Source organism: Trichomycterus rosablanca, chromosome 20 (genome assembly GCF_030014385.1).
Source record: "Trichomycterus rosablanca isolate fTriRos1 chromosome 20, fTriRos1.hap1, whole genome shotgun sequence".
In the NCBI taxonomy this organism is placed as follows: Eukaryota; Metazoa; Chordata; class Actinopteri; order Siluriformes; family Trichomycteridae; genus Trichomycterus; species Trichomycterus rosablanca.
This window is the reverse complement of record NC_086007.1, coordinates 13,446,483-13,473,794: the sequence shown is the minus strand read 5'-3', so window position 1 is coordinate 13,473,794 and position 27,312 is coordinate 13,446,483. Positions and strand designations below refer to the sequence as shown.

The 27,312-nt window shown below is 41.6% G+C and overlaps 1 protein-coding gene across 9 annotated transcripts in view; it reads right to left on the bottom strand.

The window, feature by feature from the left end:
- bcas3 (BCAS3 microtubule associated cell migration factor) overlaps window positions 1–27,312 on the bottom strand; it is a 409,318-nt gene that overhangs the window by 370,781 nt on the left and 11,225 nt on the right. For all 9 annotated transcript variants that reach the window (XM_063016958.1, XM_063016965.1, XM_063016960.1 and 6 more), the window contains exons 6-7: window positions 26,141–26,222; window positions 19,468–19,540 (exon numbers count right to left, since the gene is read on the bottom strand). In XM_063016958.1, the coding sequence (XP_062873028.1) occupies window positions 19,468–19,540; window positions 26,141–26,222 (155 nt within the window). The remainder of the gene's footprint in view (window positions 1–19,467; window positions 19,541–26,140; window positions 26,223–27,312) is intronic.

The following is a 27,312-nucleotide window of genomic DNA, read 5'->3' as shown; positions in this document are numbered from 1 at the left end:
TATGTTTAGTTTAGTGTTTAGCTTTTTAACGCCATGTTCATGGCAGGAAAGGTCGTGATCTGTCTTTTTTTACTTATTTCATTTGTCTGTTGTATATGTATGTTCATTTGTATGTGTTGCTTCAGTTTTGTTAATGACAGGAATTTTAGGAGTGTTGTTGCTTTTGTCTTGGTAAAGAGTTCCTTTATGGTTTTTGCTGATAAGATCTGTTGTCCTTCATGGTAATAGATGATACATTCCAGCATTAAATGTTTTATTGTAATCTGTGTTTGGCATGTTGCGCCATATGGGACAGCTTCGCCTTTTATCAGGTACATGTGTGTTAATCTAGTATGTCCAATACGTCATCTTGTGTATACTGTCTGGTCCCAATGGTTTTTGAGGTAGGTCTTCATTTTTTCCCCAATAGTGGGATTAGCTTCATACAATTTATTATTCTGGTGTGTATTACAGTCGTTTTGCCATTTGTCCTTGATATATAAGTTTATTGTAGGTTTGATGTCCATTCGTGGGATTTGGTACATTGGATCCGGTATGAATGTGGCCTTTTTTGCTGCTTGATCTGCTCTCTCGTTTCCCAGGAGCCCGCAGTGTCCTGGTATCCAGCATAAGATGATATTGTAACTGTGTTGTTCTAGGCAGTATACTTTCTGCTGAATTTCTGTGATTGTTGGGTGGTTGGTTTCTAGAGCTTGGAGTATGTAACCTATGTAAACTAATAATATATTAGTGTTACGCTTTTTTAGTAATTGTATGTTTCATTTCATTAAAAACAAACAAACAAAAAAAACGTAATCCCAAATTCTGCATCATTTTTCCAATACATCCTCATTCATTCAGTACAAACATGCAAATAACAAAATGAGAAAGAAAGAAAAAACAACAATGGAAATATGCCTTTGTGACTAAACAAAATCATCAAGTCTCTAATCCCATGGTGTCCAACATTAGCAAACAATTTCTGAACAGAGCAGTGATGACAAAAAACCAGCACATTGTGTTTTTCCCTCCAGAACAAATGTGTTTCAACCACTTATCCGCAGAATTATGTGCTCTGGCCCGCTCACAACAACACAGCAATGAGTGTAGATGCCTGAAGACAGACCTTTTGGCACCCTACAATCTGATGGTACCTCTCAGACTATTGTTGTATTTCTTTAACAGTCTATGTTATGGTCTGGCTCCAAACTCATATGGGCCATTATAAAAAAAAAAAGATGGCAAGATTCCCGCTGCCATTATATTGTGTTGATCTCGACACAGTGCTTTCTGCTCTTACAGTAGGAGCCTAGCAGGATTCAGGCCTGGATTGCAGCATGCGTGTAAAAGCCACAACTGAGAGCGCTGTGGAAGTAACCACAGACACGAACGAGGCCTCACATTTCCATTGGCCAGCAGCTAGCTTCGGTACAGATGGATTTGCAGGGCCATAGCCGGAACAGTGTGTTAAAGCCTTGGCACTCTGAGAGCCCTATTTTTGGAAGGTTTTCTACATTTAAGATATTGTAGATGTTCCATAGGGTTGAAGTCAGGACAACTGAGTTTCTTCACACCAAACCTGACAAACCATGTCCTAATGGACACAAAGTTAGGAAAAATTTACTTTGTATAGAATATCTATATATTCTATTGCATTACAGATATGTGATTAAACTTAAAGTTTAAAACCCTGAACTTATTTTGAATTTTAAACTTCAGAAAATACACTGATCAGGCGTAACATTATGACCACCTTCCTAATATTGTGTTGGTTCCCCTTTTGTTGCCCCATACACAACAAACTGCGATGCACTGTGTATTCTGACACCTTTCAGAATCAGAACCAGCATTAACGTCTTCAGCAATTTGAGCTACACTAGCTCGTCTGTTGGATCCCTTCTGTCTGCCTTCGCTCCCCACGTGCATCAATGAGCCTTGGCCGCCCATGACCCTGTTGCCGGTTTACCACTGTTCCTTCCTTGGACCACTTTTGATAGATACTGACCACTGCAGACTGGGAACACCCCACAAGAGCTGCAGTTTTGGAGATGCTCTGACCCAGTCGTCTAGCCATCACAATTTGGCCCTTGGCAAAGTCGCTCAAATCCAAAAAAGTCGCTTGGCCATTTTTCCTGCTTCTAACACATCAACTTTGAGGATAAAATGTTCACTTGCTGCCCAATATATCTCACCCACTAACAGGCACCGTGATGAAGAGATAATTAAGCTTGAATTTGCCATTGCTAGAGCAGGAACAGCCTCCAAGCCCATTAAGTTGTCAAGCTTGCTTGACTGTGTGCAGTGCTACCCACGTTTCAAGAGTTATATTTAATAACAGACCAGTTTTTAGTAACTTCTTAATTACATCTGACCATTCGGATAAATTTTACTCAGCATAAACTTTTCTTGTTTATCTTGGTATGAGCCTACTGTCCCATGAACTTTTAAATGGGTGCAGTCAAACTAGCCCTATTTGTATGGGCACAAAAGTCACAAGCTTTGGGCAATCCTAGTTGCTAACAAAAAAAAAGACACACACACACACACACACACACACACACACATATACATAAACATATACACACATGTACTGTATATACACATACCTTGGGAGACTTTAGTATCTTCAGTTAACCTGACTGCATTTCTTTGGACTGTGAGAGGAAAGCCATGCAAACACAGGGAGAACATGCAAACTTCACACAGAAAGGACTTGGGAATCGAACCCAGAACCTTCTTGATGTGAGGCTACAGTGCTACCCACTGAGTCACCTGACATCATGTGTGAGTGTCTATATATAACTGTCTCTAAAGCTTACACAGAATAGTGACAAAGTAAAAAAAAAAAAAATAATAAAAAATAAAAATCCAGTGAGTGGCAATTTTGCAGCCAGAAATAGTTGCTGACATAAATCAGAGGAGCCTGACAGAAAGGCTTCAGTAATGTAAACTCTTTATGACCCATGTTATCAGAACACAGTAAACAAGTAAATTCTGGCACTTGGAACAGACTTTATTTCTTGAGTCGGACCACTCAACTGACCAAACTCATTTTGTACTATACTGTGTCTTATCTGGAGGCTTTAACGGGCCACAAAGTTATCCAAAAATTCCTCCACCTTAACGTGTCTGCATTTATTTTTGTATTGCTTTGAGCTGACTGGCTGATTGTTTGTTGATTGATTGATTAGTTTTAGCGCCGTACCGTCACACTGGGGTAATTTATACGGTGGTACTCAAGTTGCTTCTTCACTTTGCGTCATTTAAAACGAATTATAAAAGATGTTTTAGATTTAAATATGTTAAAAAAATTATTATTTTCCCTGGTGCTGCAGATTTAAGCACATTTCATGTCTCGTTTTCATTAAAAAAACCTTTTTTTAAACCGAGTTTAGTGTTTTTCAGTCTATCTGACTGGCTGATTGTAAAAATTCCACGATTGTACATGTGTACAGGTGTTCCATTTGGGTGTAAATGTCAAGTCGACATGGTAATTTAACTTTCTTGGTATAATGCATACCTTACTACTGTGTTAATGTCTCTATTTTCTAGCTCATGCTCCCTTTCATAACAGTGTCAAGAATGAAGCAGAAGCTGCCTAAAGCTCCTGCCCCGTACGCTTTTATAAACACTACTTATAAGCTTACTGTTAAGGGCTTGGTCTGTACTTGCAAATCGCTTGTTAAATGTACAACAGCAACTAAAGAAGTTTCTCGTCTTTATTCTGGTGTTGCATTACCGTTCCTTCAGCTCCAGACATTTAATCATTAGGTGGAAGAAGAAACAAGGAGCAATTATTGTTCCAGCAGAAAACACTCTGAATTCAGATACTGAGATTAATAGAGGCATTTAACTTTTTAAACTTGTCTTAAAGCCACTATTCATTGATTTCAGCATTATCTAGGCCAGATCAATCCAATTTAGAGCTTTATAGAGCCAATTTGACACAAATGATATGCTTCCAGATTGATTAATGGGGCACTGATAGCCTTGAAAAAAAAAATCATCATCGTATTGGTCGCTTCAATTACCTTTTCAGATGAGAACTAATGGTCTGCTTCTAATGGAAGCAATATACTGTCGTCTGTAATAGAATTTCCCCTCACTGAAAATCTAGAGCTTGATCGGAGAGTGACCGTAAATTTCAATTACCTTTATAAAATCATATCAGAGTCTCGCTACTGCACACATGTAGGTGATATTGAGCACCAATATAATGCCCTTGTCTACAATTTTTCTTATCTCGATTTATCAATGTCAATAGAATTCTTTTAATCCCCCCAAGAAAGGGTGAGTTTGTTTAGACCAAAAGCTTTGCTGTTTAGTTTTCGGCATTTTATTTATTTATTTATTTTATTTTGTATTTCAGATCACTTTACTTTTAATTTTAGCAAAATCAGACCATAACAAAGTGTGAGAAAGGTTCAAATAGGTTCAGATATGGCAACGGTGCTGACCTACAGTGAGATTTGCTAGATCTTTCCATTCTACTTCACAATGTCCCGTATAAGACTTTTACAGCATCCCAAATCACTCGGCTAATCATGCAGTACAATCTTATAAAAGGAGCAGAAAGAAGACTTGTAAAATCAATCTGCTTCAGATTTAAAAGATTATAAAACCAAGCTTCCAGTCCAATTGTACAAGATGAGAACAGCCTGCATTTAACATTACCAAATGTGCAACTAGGGTTTTGGCTAAAATTTAGCACTGCAATGGTTTACAATCTTCAGTATGGAAGATGCTGGGCCATAAACTTGCAAACATCTGTTATTTTAATTTACACACTTGGATGAGGGCATGAAATTTAATTCATCATAAATATTATGATGAATGAATAAGCTGGGCACTCAGTTGGCACACACACACAGCGTTCAACCTGGCTGGGCATCATACAGATGCAATTGGCCTGTCTGGAGGAGGGAAGGTTGGATAGTGGGGCGTTTCTCGCTGCTGCTGCAATATGTGATCCTTGGGACAGGACAAGATGCTGACACAAGTGGTGGGAGATTCACGTGGAACATAATGTAACTCTCCACACACGGCCCAACTCTCATTAGAAAACTGGAAATGAATAGATTGGGAGATGGTGGATAACGCAAAATAAAATGGAAAAATATACATTAACCAGTCCGTTTTGCACATAGTGGACCATTTTAGAATCTGCAAGTCCAGCAGTCTAACACACTAGTGCTCCACAGTGAAGTGTTCAACTTTGTGAATCTCAGCAGGGCCACCAACATGGCTGGGCGTCTGAGTGAAGGAAGGTCGCACCGGGTCCCTGAAGTTGCTTCCTTCTGCAGGGATGATTTGCAATATCCAGGACTGTTCTGGGCATCTGTGCAAGTGGGCGTGGAAGGGGGGTGTTACACGGAGCTTAGTGTGGCTCTCCATATATGTACGATACAGCTCGGTGGAAACCCAACGCTGGCAGGAGGTAAGAAGCTGCGGCAGACTGGACGCTTGTTGAAGGGGGAGTGTTTGTGATCCAGCTCTTTTTGATCAGATCGGATACACAACTGGGAATTGGAAATGACTAAACTGAAAGGGGGGGGGGGGGGTCAGGAAAAAATAGAATCTGGAACAACACTGAACAGCAGCAGCACACTGGTGACTTCTAGTGAATATATATATACAGTGTATCACATAAGTGAGTACACCCCTCACATTTCTGCAGATATTTAAGTATATCTTTTCATGGGACAACACTGACAAAATGACACTTTGACACAATGAAAAGTAGTCTGTGTGCAGCTTATATAACAGTGTAAATTTATTCTTTCCTCAAAATAACTCAATATACAGCCATTAATGTCTAAACCACCGGCAACAAAAGTGAGTACACCCCTTAGTAAAAAGTCCTGAAGTGTCAATATTTTGTGTGGCCACCATTATTTCCCAGAACTGCCTTAACTCTCCTGGGCATGGAGTTTACCAGAGCTTCACAGGTTGCCACTGGAATGCTTTTCCACTCCTCCATGACGACATCACGGAGCTGGCAGATATTCGAGACTTTGCGCTCCTCCACCTTCCGCTTGAGGATGCCCCAAAGATGTTCTATTGGGTTTAGGTCTGGAAACATGCTTGGCCAGTCCATCACCTTTACCCTCAGCCTCTTCAATAAAGCAGTGGTCGTCTTAGAGGTGTGTTTGGGGTCATTATCATGCTGGAACACTGCCCTGCGACCCAGTTTCCGGAGGGAGGGGATCATGCTCTGCTTCAGTATTTCACAGTACATATTGGAGTTCATGTGTCCCTCAATGAAATGTAACTCCCCAACACCTGCTGCACTCATGCAGCCCCAGACCATGGCATTCCCACCACCATGCTTGACTGTAGGCATGACACACTTATCTTTGTACTCCTCACCTGATTGCCGCCACTCATGCTTGAGACCATCTGAACCAAACAAATTAATCTTGGTCTCATCAGACCATAGGACATGGTTCCAGTAATCCATGTCCTTTGTTGACATGTCTTCAGCAAACTGTTTGCGGGCTTTCTTGTGTAGAGACTTCAGAAAAGGCTTCCTTCTGGGGTGACAGCAATGCAGACCAATTTGATGTAGTGTGCGGCGTATGGTCTGAGCACTGCCAGGCTGACCCCCCACCTTTTCAATCTCTGCAGCAATGCTGACAGCACTCCTGCGCCTATCTTTCAAAGACAGCAGTTGGATGTGACGCTGAGCACGTGCACTCAGCTTCTTTGGACGACCAACGCGAGGTCTGTTCTGAGTGGACCCTGCTCTTTAAAAACGCTGGATGATCTTGGCCACTGTGCTGCAGCTCAGTTTCAGGGTGTTGGCAATCTTCTTGTAGCCTTGGCCATCTTCATGTAGCGCAACAATTCGTCTTTTAAGATCCTCAGAGAGTTCTTTGCCATGAGGTGCCATGTTGGAACTTTCAGTGACCAGTATGAGAGAGTGTGAGAGCTGTACTACTAAATTGAACACACCTGCTCCCTATGCACACCTGAGACCTAGTAACACTAACAAATCACATGACATTTTTGAGGGAAAATGACAATCAGTGCTCAATTTGGACATTTAGGGGTGTAGTCTCTTAGGGGTGTACTCACTTTTGTTGCCGGTGGTTTAGACATTAATGGCTGTATATTGAGTTATTTTGAGGGAAGAATAAATTTACACTGTTATATAAGCTGCACACAGACTACTTTTCATTGTGTCAAAGTGTCATTTTGTCAGTGTTGTCCCATGAAAAGATATACTTAAATATCTGCAGAAATGTGAGGGGTGTACTCACTTTTGTGATACACTGTATATATGCACACACACCTGTGCAGTAGACACCTGCACAAGGCAAGTTCATATGCGAATCAGTTTTGTGTATGGAGAGCCACACCCTGACCGCATTATTCCTCAACTCTGTGCAGACGCCATCAATCAGCCAGCAGAGGTCTTAACTGCATCAGTTATGAGGTTCCTATCCGGCTCTTCCCTCCCTGTATGAACAACAAGCCAATCGTTGTTCATATAGCCGCCCGGCCCAGCCGGATGGCAGAGCTGAGTTTCGAACCGAAGAGTTCGAAATGTCAGCTCTGGTGTGCTAGTGTGTTTTACCACTGCGCCAATGGACTAATATAATGCAAACTGATCTTTAGATACTAACAATACTAATATATGCACTTAGCTGCAAAAAAAACTAGATGTTTTAAAATGCATGTGCATAAATATTCATAGTTCTTTCATGTGGGGGGGATCTCCGCACAAGGGCAAAGTAAAGAAATGTTATGGTGCCTTTAAAATGTGTTATTATCCTTGTTTACATTTGGTTTTGATTATTTAATTTCCAGAAAAGGGATCCAACTACACAGCAAATCCTACCTCCCATAACTGTATAAATTAAACAGTAACGCAACACCATGAACTGTGGGAGGAGGGTAGTAACGAAGACATTTTCTGAACAGAACAAAAACTGTCAAAACTGTAACTCCTCCCGCCCTAGAGCCGAGCTTCAGCGCAACAACAGACGCTGGCCACATCACAGGCTTCTCCGGGCCTAAGGGGGCTCTTTGATTTTGGCACGCCGCGGGCATTAGCTACAAAGTAATTAGGGTAAAAAGTTCAGCCACGGCACGGTAGCTGACAAAGACATTTCCTTTTAGATTTGGCTCTGCCATGGACACACGTTCATATTAGAAACATGGGAAAATGGTGTGAAAATTATGTTGCTTTATTCTGGTGTTTACAATCAGTCCACTGATTTCCCTAATGTTATTTATTTATTACTATTTATTAATTAGTCATGTTTTACACACTTTGGTTACATTCATGACAGCAACAGTAGTTACTTGTTACACAAGATTCATCAGTTCACAGTCATGGACAATTTAGTATCTCCAGTTCACCTGACTGCATGTTTTTACACTCTGGGGAAAAAAACGGAGCTCCCACAGGAAACCCACGCAGACACAGGGAGAACATGCACACTTCACTTCACACAGAAAGGACCCGGACCACCCCACCTGGGGATTGAACCCTGTATGAATGGACTTCTGTAACCTTTTCCATCACGAAAAGGCCAGAACATGCAATTTAGGGCAGAAAATATTCAAATCAAACTGGCCTATTAGGGAGTTGAAACCAGGAGTGAGAGGTGTGATCAGCGAGACAACCATCCAAAAGTGCCCTCGGTAGAATAAAAGTAGACAAAAGAGAGCAGGAAAATTGAGATACAGTGGAAAACACTCTCAATAACTGGAAACGAGTGTATCTAAAACCATACTATTAGCTAATAATGGAGAACATTATGAACAGGACAACATTCTCATAATGCATTTTAAAGTAAGAATAATTACACTCTGAAGTAGGTTAATGACCTACAGTAATTAAGTCATTTAGAAATCAGCCCAAATGTTTTAATTTAGTTCTACTTCACTTAAAAGCCGACCCATCTCTCATTCCCATCATATTTTCCATTCTGGGATCTGACTTCTAGTACATGATGTCATCTCACATTTACAGTACATTAAGGCTGTGTTTCTCAACCTTTTTTCAGTCACGGCACCCTTTAAAAGTATTCAAAATCTCAAGTCACCCCAGTCTAAAATGTATTAAAAAAATTACATCCCTCGGACTGCTAACACACAAAAACACTACAGGGAAGAGACGTACTGTGGTTTCAGAAAAATCCTCTCGTGCAGAGATGAGCCTGTGTTCGTTTCTGCTTTAAAACATACACGCCATGAACCAATCAGATTTAACATCATTAAACAAGTTTATAGTTGATTTCTCAATTATTTGTCATTATACCACTAGCACTGCTCATTGTCCGCATGGTTTTTCTGTAGCTCGGTTACGGCTCTCATACTCAAACTCAAAAGAAGCTTTATTGGCATGACAAATAAGGACATTCGTATTGCCAAAGCAAGTTAGAGAGAAATAATAAAAATAACAATAAAAAAGAAAAAATATATACAAAAGTTACATGTGCAAAAATATAAAATAGAATAAAATATTAATAAAAACAGTGCAAAATAACAATTCTCTCTCTCTCTCTCTCTCTCTCTCTCTCTCTCTCTCTGGGTGTGTGTCGCTTGCTCTCTCCACGATACTGAAAGTGATTTGAATTTCGATAATAAACAGCTCTTATTATGACTGATTAATTCCCTCTACTGATGCGCAGCGGAATGGGTGGATTACAGAACAGCACAGAAATATAAATATATATTTTAACGGCTCCCAGAGGCGCGACTCGGTTCCTTTTGTTCATTTTAAAGAGCCGTTCAATAGAATCGGATCGTTCGCGAACGACTCCTCACTATAGGCAACGCACGCAACCCGCGTTGACATTGTAGCATGGGGAAAGGGGCATGTGAGACAAAATTTGATGTTTGAGGCGGCTAATGCTCTACATTTTCATGAGAAGTTGACTTTTTTGTATTTTAAATTTATTTCATTTTCAATATCAGTAACGTCGGAATATTTTTGACGGCACCCGTTGAGAAAGGCTGCATTAAGGGTCTGTCTGAAAACCTAGTGAGCTGCCTTGCTGCCTAAACCTACCTGGGCAGCTGCCTAAGTAGACAGGACTATAATAAGACATCGAACTCATGAGGCAGATTATTTAGACGCACTACTTAAACAGCGATTATGGAGATTACGTCACCACAGTTTTCGCTCACTGAGCTAACACAGGTAGCCTCAGGCCATTCAAACCAAAGGGCAGAGGTGACACAACCCGCGAGCATGTCAGCTAACATCTCGTTCCGTGGTTAACACTGCTGCCTCACAGCAAGAAGGTCCTGAGTTCGATCCCCAGGTGGGGCGGTCCAGGTCTTTTCTGCGTGGAGTTTGCATGTTCTCCCCGTGTCTGCATGGGTTTTCTCCGGGTGCTCCGGTTTCCTCCCACAGTCCAAAGACATGCAAGTGAGTTGAACTGGAGATACAAAATTGTGAATTGATGAATCTTGTGTAACGAGTAAGTATCGTGTCGGTCATGAATGTAACCAAAGAGTGTAAAACATGACGTTAAAACCCCAAATAAACAAACAAACACATTTATACAAATTAAGAATCAATAAGAATTTATTTACATTTGAAAAGAACTCTGCATTCGTCAGTGAGAAAGGTGTTTTGCACTGAATGCTGGGATTGCCTTTACCGCTGAAGAAGCATCAGGTGCTCCCATGTATTCAGTCAGATTATCGCTTACAATTAAGGCACCTCAATGGGCATTTTAAGGTGAAATTCAAAATGTAAAGTTTGTGTTTAGCCATTTCATATTTTTCATTAATTTACGTCCTAGCAATCTTACGGCAATTCAGTTAGCAATCGGTAGATCAAAATGTCCAAGATCTCGAAGTGTAAAGCAGGTAAAAACACTAGAAAAAAAAACATTAGAAAACTCCCAAACAATTCTGTGGACGCAAAGTGGGGTGTCAAAACGTGGATAGAAATTTTCATCTTTGAGATCGTCTCTGGATTTACAGTCAACCGTTATGGTGGGCTGTGCTGTGTATTGTAGCTTCCATTTATTCCATCATTCAATTTATGAATGTTATTTAATGACTGCCATGAAATGTGGCACTTCTTAGTAAAAACTCGTGAAGTCTGTGATTTTTGTTTGTTTGTTTTATTGGGATTTTAACGTCAAAATGACAAACGGTAGTTACTCATTACACAAGATTCATCAGTTCACAAGGTTATATCAAACACAGTCATGGACAATTTAGTGTCTCCAATTCACCTCACTTGCATGTTTTTGGACTGTGGGAGAAAAACAGAGCACCCGTAGGAAACCCACGCAGACACGGGGAGAACATGCAAACTCCACACAGAAAGGACCCGGACCGCCCCGCCTGGGGTTCGAACCCAGGACCTTCTTGCTGTGAGGCGATAGTTCAACCCACTTGGCGCCCCTGTGTTCTTCCAATGTTTCTTCCTCGTAAAAGACCAATGAACAATTGGGTATATCCTAATAATGATAAATCTGGGTGATCAGGTGGCGTGGAGGTCTAATGCCATAGCAAACCACTGCTGATGGCCTACACATATTGTTGGAAAGAAGATAGGCACTCAGTTGGCACAGCGGTCTATTATGCAAGCTAACCAATGCACAGCGTTCGTCCTGTTGGCCATCCAACGTAATTGGACTGTCTGGGGGAGGGAAGGTTGGATGGGGGGTCTTCCCTCACTGCTGCTGCTGCAGTATGTGATTCTTGGGACAGGACAAGATGCTGACATGAGCAGTGGTTGATCATGTGCTGTGCTGTTGACCCGCCGGGCACCTGCAGACACACGATTGGAAGGAAAATAAGGTCTTTCTCATTTGGTAAGAGGTAAGAGGTAAAAGGTCTTTCTCATTTGTGTGTGTTGGGCTGCATAAGCGATGTGTCTTGGCAAAGCATGTATACAAATTTGTGGGAAGACATAAAAACAGTAATAGGGATGTCCCGATAAAATTTTTTTGTTCCCGATCATTAATTTTGATCCCGATCCGATACCGAGTCTCAAACCGATACTTGTATTTTCTAGATATTGTCTAGATTAGAAGTAGATACTGTTCACACAGTGCACACTTCAAGTACATTACAGTTATTCAAATTAATCCAATGTACATGTTTAACAACTGAATAGCTCTGCAGTGCTGTAAGAAAAATATTGCCTGCATCCAAGCTACTGCTTAATGTTCTTTTATTTTTACAAAATAAAAGTAAACAAACTTAGTGCAGCATTGTAGTAGTAAAACTAGAACACTTAAAATGAAGTGAAGGTTCTTTCTGAGGAAAATCAGCATCTCTGCCGTGTTAGCGGACAGCCGGTTCCTCTTCTCATCACATAATAATAAACTCACTGTATTCGACTGAGTGTTTATTTTTTAGGTGCCGTATCAAATTGGTAGATCGTTTGGTTTAATGATATCTGGTTTGTTTATGAGCCACCGTACTTGTAGGCGTGTTGTAACTAAGCCAATCGGAGCCAGTCTTGTAACTGGTGCTGTGTGTTATGCTCCTTTCATACTCGGATTAAAAGTTATTGTTTTGTAAACCGGTGTGATCCTTGACTTACACACCATATAAAGAGTAAAATTCTACAGTAATGAACGCAGCTCTGCTACTACCGCCTCGTGAAACGCTCACATTGCAGACATTACACTTCGCTGTTGGACTCTCCGAAATCGGGCTTAGGATCGGGCTTAGTAAAGCCGATACCGATCAGTTAAAAAATGCCTTGATCGGGCCCGATTCCGATCTTTGAGATCGGATCGGGACATCCCTAAACAGTACACATTCTTTCGTGCGGCGAGCCTGAAAATTAGTCTTTAGCTTTCTGGTGGGTCTGATGTAAAATTATATTTCTGGGTGTGATAGGGCATAAATGTCTCATGGGTTTAAAAGCATCACTTCCACAATCCTCTTAATCTAGCATCTCTCCAGCACTCAGTGATTTATCATTTAATACACTTTAGAAAGGATACCTCCCATCTAAGCTTTAAAACGTTATGAAAACGCAACGGAAAGTACAGCTTAATGTTACAACAGGCTTTTGCTAATCCGTTGGAGCAAGCTGGGTTTTTCCCTTCATGCTGTTGTGTAATTAATAACCGAGTATTAGGTGGCAGCAGGATTTTACATGCACGCCGCACTAAGCGAGGGCAATTAAAGCCATCCTCAAAACAATTCTGATCCTAGCGATAACATTGTGCTTTGTGTGGCTCCTACGTTTGCTGCGGGATATTTGAATAGGATGACTTGTACTGTTCCCAGGGGGCAGATAGTGGGTGAAGCTCTGGAGAGGTGCCAGTGTCCCAGTGCAGCAAGAAGCAAAAAAGAATAAGAATGAAAAAAAATCCAGAGACAAGCAGAACAGCAGCTGAACTTCCCCGTGTCTCAGACTCTAAACCAGGCCCAGCTCCAATATCCGCAATGACGAAGTACTGCATTAGTGGAAAAACATGGCCACATCCTCTCCGAAGAGATCTGGGAAGTGGTGAAGTTGAGCGGGCACTGTTTTCAGCCTGGCCAAGATTTCATTTTTCCACATGTCAAAGAACAAAAGCAGGCTTTCTCGACGCTGAACTTTTAGCCCTAACAACATGGCCTCCGCAACACCCACAAACAATCCGAAAAAAAAGTCTATTCATGGCTTGAGAATGCAAACTACAAACCTTTTATGAGCCCAATCCTAATTAAACAAGATAATAATGAAACTGGAAACTCAAATCTCTTCCAGATACGACTGGAGGTCTACCAGCGGGCTGACTAGCATGAGCATTCCTTGTTAATTTGAAGGCCGTATTGGCACTGGAGCATTGCGTGAGGTGTAGCGTATGAAGTTAGCTGTCAGGGAAATCACTAAAACTGTGCAGTGTTTAGACTTAAGGCATAATCCTTTCCATTGATAAAGATATGTTGAGTGTGCCTGGCTGGAATTGGGCTGTGAAGGATTCGGCACACATGCTTTTTCCCCCTCTTTTCTGGTTTCCCTTTAATTTGCAAATCTTGTAATCTAAGCCTAAAGCTGGCTGCACCAAGGTTTAAACCAGTCATGCTATTTTAGCCAACAGTTCAATGTGTTTTCCATTAGAGTGTCAAGACAGAATCCACTTTCATGGTCGACAAAAGCTGTTATTTCGAAATGATTAGATACTAAAACTTGTGAGAACTTTGCCTTACCTAAAAAAAAAAACATGGTTCATTAACCAGTTAATTAAGAGCGGAGGAAAACAGACAAACCACATCTTAAAAAATTATAAATAAATAAATAAAGCCGATCGAATTATTTACCAAACACATTAAGCGAAATGTTGGAATGGCTGTGCAACTTAGATATAGCCAACATGTTAAGGTTTTCAAAGTGGCAGATTTCTAGTTTCGGCTTCCACTTTGTAGCCATATCAAAGCAAGGTAAATACTTACTCTATTTCATATAGCCATAACATTAAAACCACCTCCTTGTTTCTACACTCACCAAGAAGGATGGGCCCTGCTGAGTCTGGTTCCTTTCAAGGTTTCTTCCTGTAATTTTCAGGGAGTTTTTCCTTGCCACAGTCGCCCTCGGCTTGCTCAACAGGGGTTTTTGTATCTGTTGGTCCTGGATTTTGTAAAGTTGCTTTGAGACAATGTATATTGTAAAAAGCGCTATATAAATAAAGTTGACTTGACTTGACTTGACTGTCCATTTTATCAGCTAGTTCTACAATTACTGACTGTAATCCATCTGTTTCTCTACATACCATTTTAGCTTGCCTTCACCCTGTTCTTCAATGGTCAGGACCCCCACAAGGACACTACAGAGCAGGTATTATTTGGGTGGTGGATCATTCTCAGCACTGCAGTGACACTGACATGGTTTGTGTGTTAGTGTGTGTTAGTGTGTGTTGTGCTGGTATTTGTGGATCAGGCAGAGCAGTGCTGCTGGAGTTTTAAAATACTGTGTCCACTCACTGTCCACTCTATTAGACACTCCTACCTAGTTGGTCCACCTTGTAGATGTAAAGTCCGAGACGATCGCTCATCTATTGCTGCTGTTTGAGTTGGTCATCTGCTAGACCATCAGTGGTCACAGGATGCTGCCCACAGGGCGCTGTTGGCTGGATATTTTTGGTTGGTGGAGTATTCTCAGCCCAGCAAGGACAGTGAGGTGTTTAAAAACTCCAGCAGCGCTGCTGTGTCTGATCCACTCATACCAGCACAACACACACTAACACACCACCACCATGTCAGTGTCACTGCAGTGCTGAGAATCATCCACCACCCAAATAATACCTGCTCTGTAGTGGTCCTGTGGGGGTCCTGACCATTGAGGACCAGCATGAAAGGGGGCTAACAATGCATGCAGAGAAACAGATGGACTACAGTCAGTAAATGTAGAACTACAAAGTGCTTCTATATGGTAAGTGAAGCTGATAAAATGGACAGTGAGTGTAGAAACAAGGAGGTGGTTTTAATGTTATGGCTGATCAGTGCATATGTATAAATTACAAAGTTTGATTTAGTGTTAAGTCACATAAAAAATGCCAGCTCTAGCCTGGTGTGTCTACCTGACGGTGCCAATTTTTTTTCCCTTCCCAACTGCAGCTTCCACTTTATGGCCATGTCAAAGCAAGGTGAAGACTTACTCACTATTTTCAGTTTTTTTTAAATAATTTTTTATATATATTTTTTAATTAAAAAGGTTGATTTAGTGGTAATACACATAAAAAAAAAAATGCCAGCTCCATCCAGCCTGCCGTGTCTACCTGACAATGCCACTTTTTTATCCTTCCCAGTTTGGGTCATGCAATCACCAAGACCCGGCTGGGTCTCCACAGACTGTTCAAATGGACCAGCGGCACAGTTGAGACCTTTTGATGCTGCTCATTATGAACAGAAAATTACAGGTCTTCGAACGTGCTCCAGATTTGTGCCTCATAACGTCTAAATGTCACACAGAAGGAAGGCCATCAGTCGGTCTCCCTCTGCATGCAAAAAAGGGGAAAATGTCATAAAGTGGACAACAACGGAACATTCCATTAGCACGTGCAGTTAACCTCATGTTGCAGGGTTTAAAAGTGTCTCCTCTAAAGTTTCACAAGCTAAAAGGGCTGGTGCATTTCAGACCATGAAGTCATCACATAGAAATTACAAGACAGGGTAATTACCAACTTAAAAACAAAAAAAAAGGAGGGGGGGGGGGGGGGGGGGATTATAAGCGCTAATGTAAAATACTGTATAAGTTCAACACTGATCTGTAACAAAACTACAGTGGATTCAGAAAATATTCAGACTGCTTGACTTCTACATCAATTACACTTAATCAACCCATAATGATGTTAAACTTAAATTTCCTGGACTTTTTGGCTAATTTTTGTCCTGTGAGCCCACTGTGTACCTTTTCAAATTATGTCTAATCCATTCTTAACAGGTGGGTTCCAGTTCTAGGCATATCTCAAGGATAATTAACACAAACAGGAGGCAAATCGCGAATCAAATATCCGAAATCGAAAACTTCCATACTCAATAGTACGCGAAAGCAGTACGCGAGAGTGGTTAGTACGTCTGCGTCCGGAATCGCATATTTACAGAGTATGCACTAGATTGGAGGAAGTATGCACTACTCGGCCGGTAAAAAAGTACATACTTTCAGTACAGAAGTATGCAGTATGCACACAACACCGCTACATCCGCCATCTTACCAACGTCAAGTGATGACGTGGGGACGTGATGACGTAATATCACCATAGTTACAGACTCATTACAAACCACACTCGCCAAAATGTTGGATATTTATCGTCTTTTTGTCATTTATTTGTCTTTATAATTTTTATTTTATTTATCTTAATTACACTTGTGAACAGAGGACTCTCCGTTTTCCGCTATCTTTCTAGTTTCTTCTTCCGCTTCGAATGCCTACGCAGCTCCAGTTGCATTATGGGATACATTAGCGGACCACAAGTGTGCATCGCTTGCATACTCAAACATGGCTGCCCAATAAGTAGGTCATCCTGGTACTTCTCGCGTACCTCTTTGTGTATACTATGTATTCGGACATACTAACCGCTCTCGCGTCCTCATTTCACGTACTATTGAGTATGGAAGTTTGCGATTCCGGACGCAGCTATAGTATACATAAAAAGGTACGCGAGAAGTACCTGGATGATCTACTTCTTGTGCAGCCATGATTGAGTATGTAAGCGATGCACACTTTCGATCTGCTAATGTATCCCATAATTCAACTGGAGCTGCGTAGGCATTCGAAGCGGAAGAAGAAACAAGAAAGATGTCAGAAAACTGAGAGTTCTCTGTTTACAAGTGTAATTAAGATAAACAAAATAAAAATGTTATTATTGCGTACAACCTTAAAGAACATTAACTATCCAAAATTTTGCAGAGTGGGGCTTGTAATGAGCACGTGGTCTGTAACTATGGTGATATTACGTCATCACGTCCTCACGTCATCACTTGACGTTGGTAAGACGGCGAACGTAGTACGTAGGGGTGTTGCGTGCATACTTCACACTTCTGTACTGAAAGCGCGTACTTCTTTACCAGCCGAGTAGTGCATACTTCCTCCAATCTAGTACATACTCTGTAAGTATGCGATTTCGGACGCAGCGTATGAATACTTTTGGCAGCACGGTGGCTCGGTGAGTAGCACTGTCGTCTCACAGCAAGAAGGTCCTGGCTTCCATTCCCAGGTGGAGCGGTTCGGGTCTTCTCTGCGCAGGGTTAGCATGTTCTCCCTGTGTCTGTGTGGGGCTCCGGGTTTTTTTTCCTTACAGACCAAAGACATGCGAGTGAGGTGAACTGGAGATACTAAATTGTCCATTACTGTGTTTGACACTAAAGTCTTGAACTGATGAATCTGAAGTAACGAGTAACTACCCCTTCTGTCATGAATGTAACCAAAGTGTGTAAAACATGCCAATACAATCCTAATAAATACATAGATAAATATTTTTAAATACAATTTTTTAATTTTCAGTTTTAAATTTTTAATTTATGTAAAGAAATAAATGCTGCTCAGGTGGCGCAGTGGTAAAAACACACGCTGCAACCAGAGCTGGGATCTCGAATACATCGTATCGAATCTCAGCTCTGCCTTGCCGGCTGAGGCCGAGTGGCTACATGAACAACGATTGGCCGGTTGTTCAGATGGGCGGGACTAAGCCGGATATGGGTCTCTCTGTCAGACTGGTGCAATTACGACTAGAGGCTGATTAGAGGCGCCTACACAGAGATGAGGGAAAAGTGCTCTTAGGGTGTGTCTCTCTGTACACAACGCTAGGTGGCACAACACTCGTCAATGTGTGGGTGATAAGATGCATGCGGCTTGCTGCCCACGTGTCTGAGGGGGCGCGGGTTAGCTTCGATCCCCTCGGTCAGAGCAGGGATCGGCATAGGCGGAGAGGAAGCATGATGCAATTGGGCAATTGGACGTGCTAAAAAGGGAGAAAAGGGAGAAAATGCATAAAAATAAATAACAACACAAAGTGTGTGAAAAAAGTCAAGAGGACTAAATACTTTCTGAATTCACTGTAATTTGACAAGTTTGGTGCCCTGCATCTTTGGGATTTACATTCATTCATTTACATTCTTGGCATTTAGCAGACACTTTTATTCAAAGCATCTTACAGTTGTGACAGTATACAATCTAAGCAATTGATGGTTAAGAGCCTTGCTCAAGGGCCCAACAGTGGCAAGCTGGCAGTGGTCAGGTTTGAACCGGCAACATTCTGATTACTGGTCCAGTACCTTAACCACTAAGCTACAAGTGCCCTCTATGAATTAGAGCATTGGTGCCCCAGATCCCCAGCTTTTCCAGTGTGAATCCTTCATGCTCTTTTTGGCCGGCACTGACTCCTACATCGGGTCGGAACACACTACACTCAGGTATTCCTTAGCCTGAGTGATTAAAACCTACGCACCCACTTTATCCAGAAAACTATATTTATCCAGAGTAGGACCACCCACTCACATCTATGTGGCATACATGTCCAGATGTGTTGGAAACACAACTGCATAATATCCTTGCTGCATATTTGTAACACATTCATGCTGCAAATTTCCTGTTTTAACAAATAAAAAATTTGTTTAATTCAGATCTGGTAACTGGGGAGGCTATTGAAGCACAATTAACGCTTAGTGTTTTTGTGTGTGGTATCATACTACAAGAAGGCATTATAAGTAGGTAAGTCGTGGTCATAAAGGTAAGCACATATCCAGCAACAAAACTCTCATAGGCTGTGGTAGATCTATGCACGCTGTTGAAGGTGACATAAAACCCAGATTTCCTGTAACCTGGAACTGTAAGTAAGTAAGTACACTACCTGCTGTGCAACCCACATGACATATTATCCCATCAATGATTACAACATATTTGCAATAAACAGTTTCTATTACCAGTTAATACCATTTGGAAGCATCCGGTGTGTGTGTGTGTGCGCATGTAAGACAGGGTCAATATAACATCCGCTTGATAAACATGTGACCTAAAAATACAAGATCCAACAGACTGAAATAGTGATGTCATTGTTCGTCACTCACCCCGAGGAACCGGTGCTCTTGCAAACGCTGAGGAGGGGCCGCTTCTCAGCAAAGCTGTCAGTGTTGAGTGGACCTGCAGATGAAAAGACAGAGGAAGAACATTAACCGAGAAGCATACAAAGAAATACATTCATTAGCAATGTGTGAGGCCTGTGGACAGTTAGCCACAGCCACACATCACACATGATTTTTAAAAAAAGCATAATTTAAAAGAAACTAGTACAACAGAATGTGTTGATTTTACAGCCCTGTAAATGAATGAGATTTTCCACAAATAAAACTAAGGCAAGCGATTCTTTTCCGTCAACCTATAGATCCGTCCAAACTGACCACAAAGTAATTCCAGAGCTCACAGTGACAAATATACAGACAGAAAGCAGAAATGCCATTTAATGCGATGTGTTAACACAAACCCTTCCCCAACCGTCTCTCAAAGAAAGCCTTCAAAGCTTTCGGAGGGGATTTTCGTCTGACTGGTTTTAATTTTCGTGCTTGGAGAAATTACAGCATGGTAAAAGGCCGGTAGGCAAATTTCAGGCAGGGAAAACATGTCGTTATGTTTACAAATCCCATATTTATCTCATTCTTCTGATTTGAAAGTGAGGGGTGAAACTTCCAATAATGTCAAGACTGGAGACGATGTGTGCTTTAGCAAGGCTGTAATTTGGTTAGCCGTGCCATGGCGGTAATCATGTGCAGGAAGGCAGAGCCCCCCTGGCATAGCGTGTGAGTGCAGATGTGCGCCGCTCTCAGACCCCTAACACTGTAAAGGGCCTCCTCTGTTTTTACTTCCCCATCATCAAACATTGTCACTGGTCACGAGAGCTGATCGCGATGCAGAAACGACGGACTCCAAAAGACAACCGCTAACAGCTGCCTTTTGTCTTAAAGTCAAAACGTAGGCAAAACGATCCTTGTTTATCTGTTTGAATTTTGAAAACGACTGAATTTGAAGACTAATTATTTTCTAATACAACGTGCAAAGGACAGAAATCCAACTTGCCACCCAACAGGTTCAAAACCCTGACCCCATTTAACAGCTTTTAATTGTCACGACCCCACTACATCACCACTCTCCACCCAGTAGGGCGGAGGCTTAGTGGGTAGCACTGTCGCCTCACAGCAAGGTGGTCCTGGGTTCGATCCCCAGGTGGGGCGGTCCGGGTCCTTTCTGTGTGGATTTGGCATGTTCTCCCCGTGTCCGCGTGGGTTTCCTCCGGGTGCTCCGGTTTCCTCCCACAGTCCAAAGACATGCAAGTGAGGTGAACTGGAGACACTAAATTGTCCATGACTGTGTTCGATATAACCTTGTGAACTGATGAACCTTGTGTAATGAGTAACTACCGTTCCTGTCATGAATGTAACCAAAGTGTAAAACATGACGTTAAAATCCTAACAAACAAACAAACCAACCACCCAGTAGGCTTGGGCTTACCACTGAAAATATCTGCTAAATATCTTATTTAAATTTGTTCGCTTGTTTGTTTTATTAGGATTTTAACGTCATGTTTTACACTTTTGGTTACATTCATGACAGGAACGGTAGTTACTCATTACACAAGGTTCATCAGTTCACGAGGTTACATAAAACACAGTCATGAGCAATTTACTGTCTCCAATTCACCTCACTTGCATGTCTTTGGACTGTGGGAGGAAACCAGAGCACCCGGAGTAAACCCACGCAGACACGGGGAGAACATGCCAACTCCACACAGTAAGGACCCGGACCGCCCCACCTAGGGATCAAAGCCAGGACCTTCTTGCTGTGAGGCGACAGTGATACCCACTTAGCCACAGTGCCGCCCTCTTATTTAAAGCAAAAGTACTGATCTTAAATCAAATGTTGTACCATTGTAGGCACATTAGTCGGTTTGAATGTGCAGGAATTTTAGCACATTAAATTGTCCCATCACAAAAAAGAAAAAAATACCAACAATTTATTTTGTAACACGTAAACCTGTGATTATATGCAAATAAGCGTGTCTGTTGCATTGCATTTAGCCCATTAGAAATTTGCCTTTTAAAAGGGGCTGGTATACATTTACATTTATACATTCACTCACCATAAAGCTGTGGTATCACAGGCATACAGAATTTGGGAGGTGTAAAAACAACTGCCATCTGGGTACGGTGGTCAGTGACACCATGCTGATATGGGCGTGACTACAGCTTTTGATAGTGTGTCTGCTTTTGTTAATGTAGTTATCATTGTAATTGTGAATGTAAAGTAACACTGAATTTGAGAATTGCTATTTGAAGAAAATTATTATTATTATTATTATAACAACAAGTCACTTGGGTGGTGTAGCAGTAATTCACACTAGTGGGACTGTACAGCTGGGATCCAGGGTTTGAATCCCCAGCAGGACAGATGTCTACATACAGACATGATTCTCTGAGTGAAAGAGGCCCCATGTTGGCTTGGCGCCCTGTCCGTGGTGTGTTAGTGCTTTACGCCCAGTGATTCTGGGGAAAAAAAACAGACCCATCACAACCCTGATCAGGTTAAAGCAGTAAAAATAAGAACAAAAATCTTTCATATTTAGATTAACTGTGACTGTCCACTGTCTAAAATATACTCTGTTTGTCAACAAGGTGTCAAAATAAGTACCTCAGGGGTATCAAGCCCGGCAGGAAAAATTCTAATTTTGAGACGTATGTCATCAATGCATCATGTGCCTTGTGGTTAAACAGCAGCCAAACTTAGCAAGTAACACAAGCATCAGAAAAAAATCTGAATTATGGTTTGTTTCTTTTGAGAAAGTGGAACTTCCTCCTTTATTCTGGGAATGACCTTGCCTTATTAAAATTGACACCTATTTTCAGGACTTTCCAAATCCGCCCACCCAGGCTCCGGGCTCAAACAAATCCTCTATTTAAAGCCCAGTACAGTGCAACACTGTTTGCACCATACAGATTGCAATCAGTTTCCCCAGAAGAACAATTCATTTTATTTAGCAGTGAATTATTCTGCTCATGTGTTGGCTATCTGCTGCTTCCTATTACTGTACTGCACTTTTATCCGTGTCCAGCTTGTATTAAAAGCCACCATTGTCTATTGTTAAGATCTGCTAAAATGCCGGAACCCGAATCCAGATCTAAATGTCACACTAAAATGCCACTTAGTAGTAATAGCAACAAGGTATAGAAGTGGGACATTTATTATGTGCTTAATTTAATTTAATTTATCTTTTAATGCAGAACTATTCTTAGCTCTCTAGGCTTCTGAAATCCTAAATCTGCCCTGCAAAAAAACTGAGTGCTCTAAAGACATAGTCCTACTAAATTAGTGCAGTAAACTAATTAACAAGGAAATTTTTAATTTATTTATTATATATATAAAAATAATAATAAATAAATTAAAAATGTCCTTGTTAATTAGTTTACTGCACTAATTTAGTAGGACTATGTCTTTTGAGCATACAGAAACGGTATATATATATATATATATATATATATATATATATATATATATATATATATATATAAATATATATACAGTGTATCACAAAAGTGAGTACACCCCTCACATTTCTGCAAATATTTTATTATATCTTTTCATGGGACAACACTATAGAAATAAAACTTGGATATAACTTAGAGTAGTCAGTGTACAACTTGTATAGCAGTGTAGATTTACTGTCTTCTGAAAATAACTCAACACACAGCCATTAATGTCTAAATGGCTGGCAACATAAGTGAGTACACCCCACAGTGAACATGTCCAAATTGAGCCCAAAGTGTCAATATTTTGTGTGACCACCATTATTATCCAGCACTGCCTTAACCCTCCTGGGCATGGAATTCACCAGAGCTGCACAGGTTGCTACTGGAATCCTCTTCCACTCCTCCATGATGACATCACGGAGCTGGTGGATGTTAGACACCTTGAACTCCTCCACCTTCCACTTGAGGATGCGCCACAGGTGCTCAATTGGGTTTAGTCCATCACCTTTACCTTCAGCTTCCTCAGCAAGGCAGCTGTCATCTTGGAGGTTGTGTTTGGGGTCGTTATCCTGTTGGAAAACTGCCATGAGGCCCAGTTTTCAAAGGGAGGGGATCATGCTCTGTTTCAGAATGTCACAGTACATGTTGGAATTCATGTATCCCTCAATGAACTGCAGCTCCCCAGTGCCAGCAACACTCATGCAGCCCAAGACCATGATGCTACCACCACCATGCTTGACTGTAGGCAAGATACAGTTGTCTTGGTACTTCTCACCAGGGCGCGGCCACACATGCTGGACACCATCTGAGCCAAACAAGTTTATCTTGGTCTCGTCAGACCACAGGGCATTCCAGTAATCCATGTTCTTGGACTGCTTGTCTTCAGCAAACTGTTTGCTGGCTTTCTTGTGCGTCAGCTTCCTTCTGGGATGACGACCATGCAGACCGAGTTGATGCAGTGTGTGGCGTATGGTCTGAGCACTGACAGGCTGACCTCCCACGTCTTCAACCTCTGCAGCAATGCTGGCAGCACTCATGTGTCTATTTTTTAAAGCCAACCTCTGGATATGACGCCGAACACGTGGACTCAACTTCTTTGGTCGACCCTGGCGAAGCCTGTTCCGAGTGGAACCTGTCCTGGAAAACCGCTGTATGACCTTGGCCACCATGCTGTAGCTCAGTTTCAGGGTGTTAGCAATCTTCTTATAGCCCAGGCCATCTTTGTGGAGAGCAACAATTTATTTCTCACATCCTCAGTGAGTTCTTTGCCATGAGGTGCCATGTTGAATATCCAGTGGCCAGTATGAGAGAATTGTACCCAAAACACCAAATTTAACAGCCCTGCTCCCCATTTACACCTGGGACCTTGACACATGACACCAGGGAGGGACAACGACACATTTGGGCACAATTTGGACATGTTCACTGTGGGGTGTACTCACTTATGTTGCCAGCTATTTAGACATTAATGGCTGTGTGTTGAGTTATTTTCAGAAGACAGTAAATCTACACTGCTATACAAGCTGTACACTGACTACTCTAAGTTATATCCAAGTTTCATGTCTATAGTGTTGTCCCATGAAAAGATATAATAAAATATTTGCAGAAATGTGAGGGGTGTACTCACTTTTGTGATACACTGTATATATATATATATATATATATATATATATATATATATATATATATATATATATAGTTTTAAGTTGTTCCATTTCCGTTCACACATGTATTGACCAAACGTGTGCACAGGCCAATATGAGAGATGTGATGAAAGAAAAAGAAAAGACTCTCGCAGAGTGCTGGTAAAACAAGCCAGCAGCTGACAGCAGGCCAAGTTTGACTTTAAAGAGCTGATTTTAATATTAGCATGGGAAAGCAGCAGGGATCTGGCAAGCTCAATGCTGTTAAACTGGAAAGTCTTTAATTTCGACACGATTTTAAAAAACAGGAAGGAAAAAGCTATTAATGCACTGTTAATTCAAAGTACTTAGTACTCAGACAGACATATAAAACAGAAAAAAAGGGAAAGAATAAATGTTAGATTAGGTCTCGTAAAAATGTGGGACGGTGGTAGCCTAGTGGGTAGAGACAGTTCAAATCCAGGCTCTACTATGCAGCCACTGTTGGGTCCTTGAGCAAGGCCCTTAACCCTGTCTGCTCCAGGGGTGTTGTACAATGGCCGACCCTGCACTCTGACCCCAGCTTTCAAACAATATGGGATAATTGGAAAAAGAATTTCACTGTACTGTACACATGTATATGTATATAGGACAAAGGCATTCTTCTAAAAAATGCATCTTTCTACATAGATGGAACAGTGGTCACAATATTAGGAACAGTAATGTTTGTTTATTAGGATTTTAACATCATGTTTTACACTGTTGGTTACATTCATGACAGAAACGGTAGTTACTGTCATGAATGGGACAGTGGTAGCCTAGTGGGTAGAGCTTTGGGCTATCAACCGGAAGATTGACCCAGCCACTGTTGGGTCCTTGAGCAAGGCCCTTAACCCTCTCTGCTCCAAGGGCGCTGTATGATGGCTGACCCTGCGCTCTGACCCCAGCTTCCAAACAAGCTGGAATATGCGAAGAAAGAATTTCATTGTACTGTACACCTGTATATGTATATATGACAAATAACGTATATCTTCTTCTTCTTCTTCTTCTACTCATTACACAAAGTTCGTCACTTCACAAGGTTATATCGAACACAGTCATGGACAATTTTGTACCTCCAATTCACCTCGCTTGAATGTCTTTGGATTGTGGGAAGAAATTGGAGCACCCGGAGGAAACCCAAGCAGGCACGTGGAGAACATGCAAACTCCACACAGAAAGGACTCGGACCGCCCCACCTGAGGATCGAACCCGGGACCTTCTTGCAGGAACAGTAATACACCAGCTCATCTACTGTATATAATTATCAGCCTGTAATGTAACAGCAGGAATACAGACAGGGGTAAAGAAATCGGAAACAGTAAAGAAATCGGAAACAGCTTCTTGTTAAGGTTTATATCAAACATCAGAATGGGGAAAAAAAAACTGTGATCCGAGTGACCTGGATCTGGGCTTGGCTCGTGGTATCATACGGGCAGGTTTAAGACTGTTATAAACGTCCGATATGAGATGCCAGATTTATTTAGCTAGCATTTCAAACCAACAGCCATACAGGTAAACCAGCTTGTTTTAAATAGGTTCATGAGAAAGTATTAGGTACTTACTGATGAGAGGGGCTGGGAGGATACGAGCAGTTCTGACAGGACCATGCCTCACTGAAAACAGCTCTTGGGCTTCTCCAATAAGCTGCAATAGACAACACACATTTATGAAGCAACTATACAGAAAAAATTAATTATATTTCAATAAGGCCACACTTTTTAATCATCAGTCTGTAGCCTCCAAAATAAACAGTAGACCTGTTTGTTTCCTCACTAATTCATGTTTGTCACATAGATAAGGGTCAAGTCAAGTCAAAATTATTTGTATAGCGCTTTTTACAGTAGACATTGTCTCAAAGCAACTTTATAGAATCCAGGACAAACAGACCAAAAACCCCTGTTGAGCAAGCCAAGGGTGACAGTGGCAAGGAAAAACTCCCTTAAAATTACAGGAAGAAGCTGCTCAGGTGGCGCAGCGGCAAAAAAAAAAAAAAAAGGACAGACACGCTGCAACCAGAGCTGGATTCTGAGTACATCGTATCGAATCCAGCTCTGCCTTACCGGTTCGAGGCTGAGTGGCTGTATGAGCAACGATTGGCTGGTTTCTCAGTTGGCGGGGGGGGGGACAAAGAACCGGATGTGGGTCTCTCTCTGTCAGAATGCGATTACAACCTCTGCCGGCTAATTAGAGGCGCCTGCACAGAGATGAGGAAGAGTGCCCTTAGGGTGTGTCTCTCCGCATGCAACGCTAGGTGGCACAACACTCATCAATGTGTGGGTGGCAAAAATGCATCCGGCTGCTGCCCATGTTTCGGAGGGGATGTGGGTTAGCTTCGATCTCCTCGGTCAGGGCAGGGTTCGGCATAGACAGAGAGGAAGCACGATGCAAATTGAACAACTGGATGTGCTAAAAGGGGGAGAAAAAGGGGAAAAAAATAATTTACAGGAAGAAACTTTGAGAGGAGCCGGACTCAACAGGGACCCATCTTCCATGGGTGTCATGGACAATAATTTAAATGAATTAGACTTACACAAATCATACATACACAAACGTCATCTATAACTGTCAATGTATATAGCAACCCCCACTTAAATACCCATTGTATTTTCTCTGGCTGCTCACATATTTAGTGGTTGCCACAGAAGACAATTCTGGCCTGCATAAGGGATTGGCACAGTTTTTACCCTGGACGTTCTTCCTGGCACAACCCTCCTTATTTTTATCCAGGCTTGGG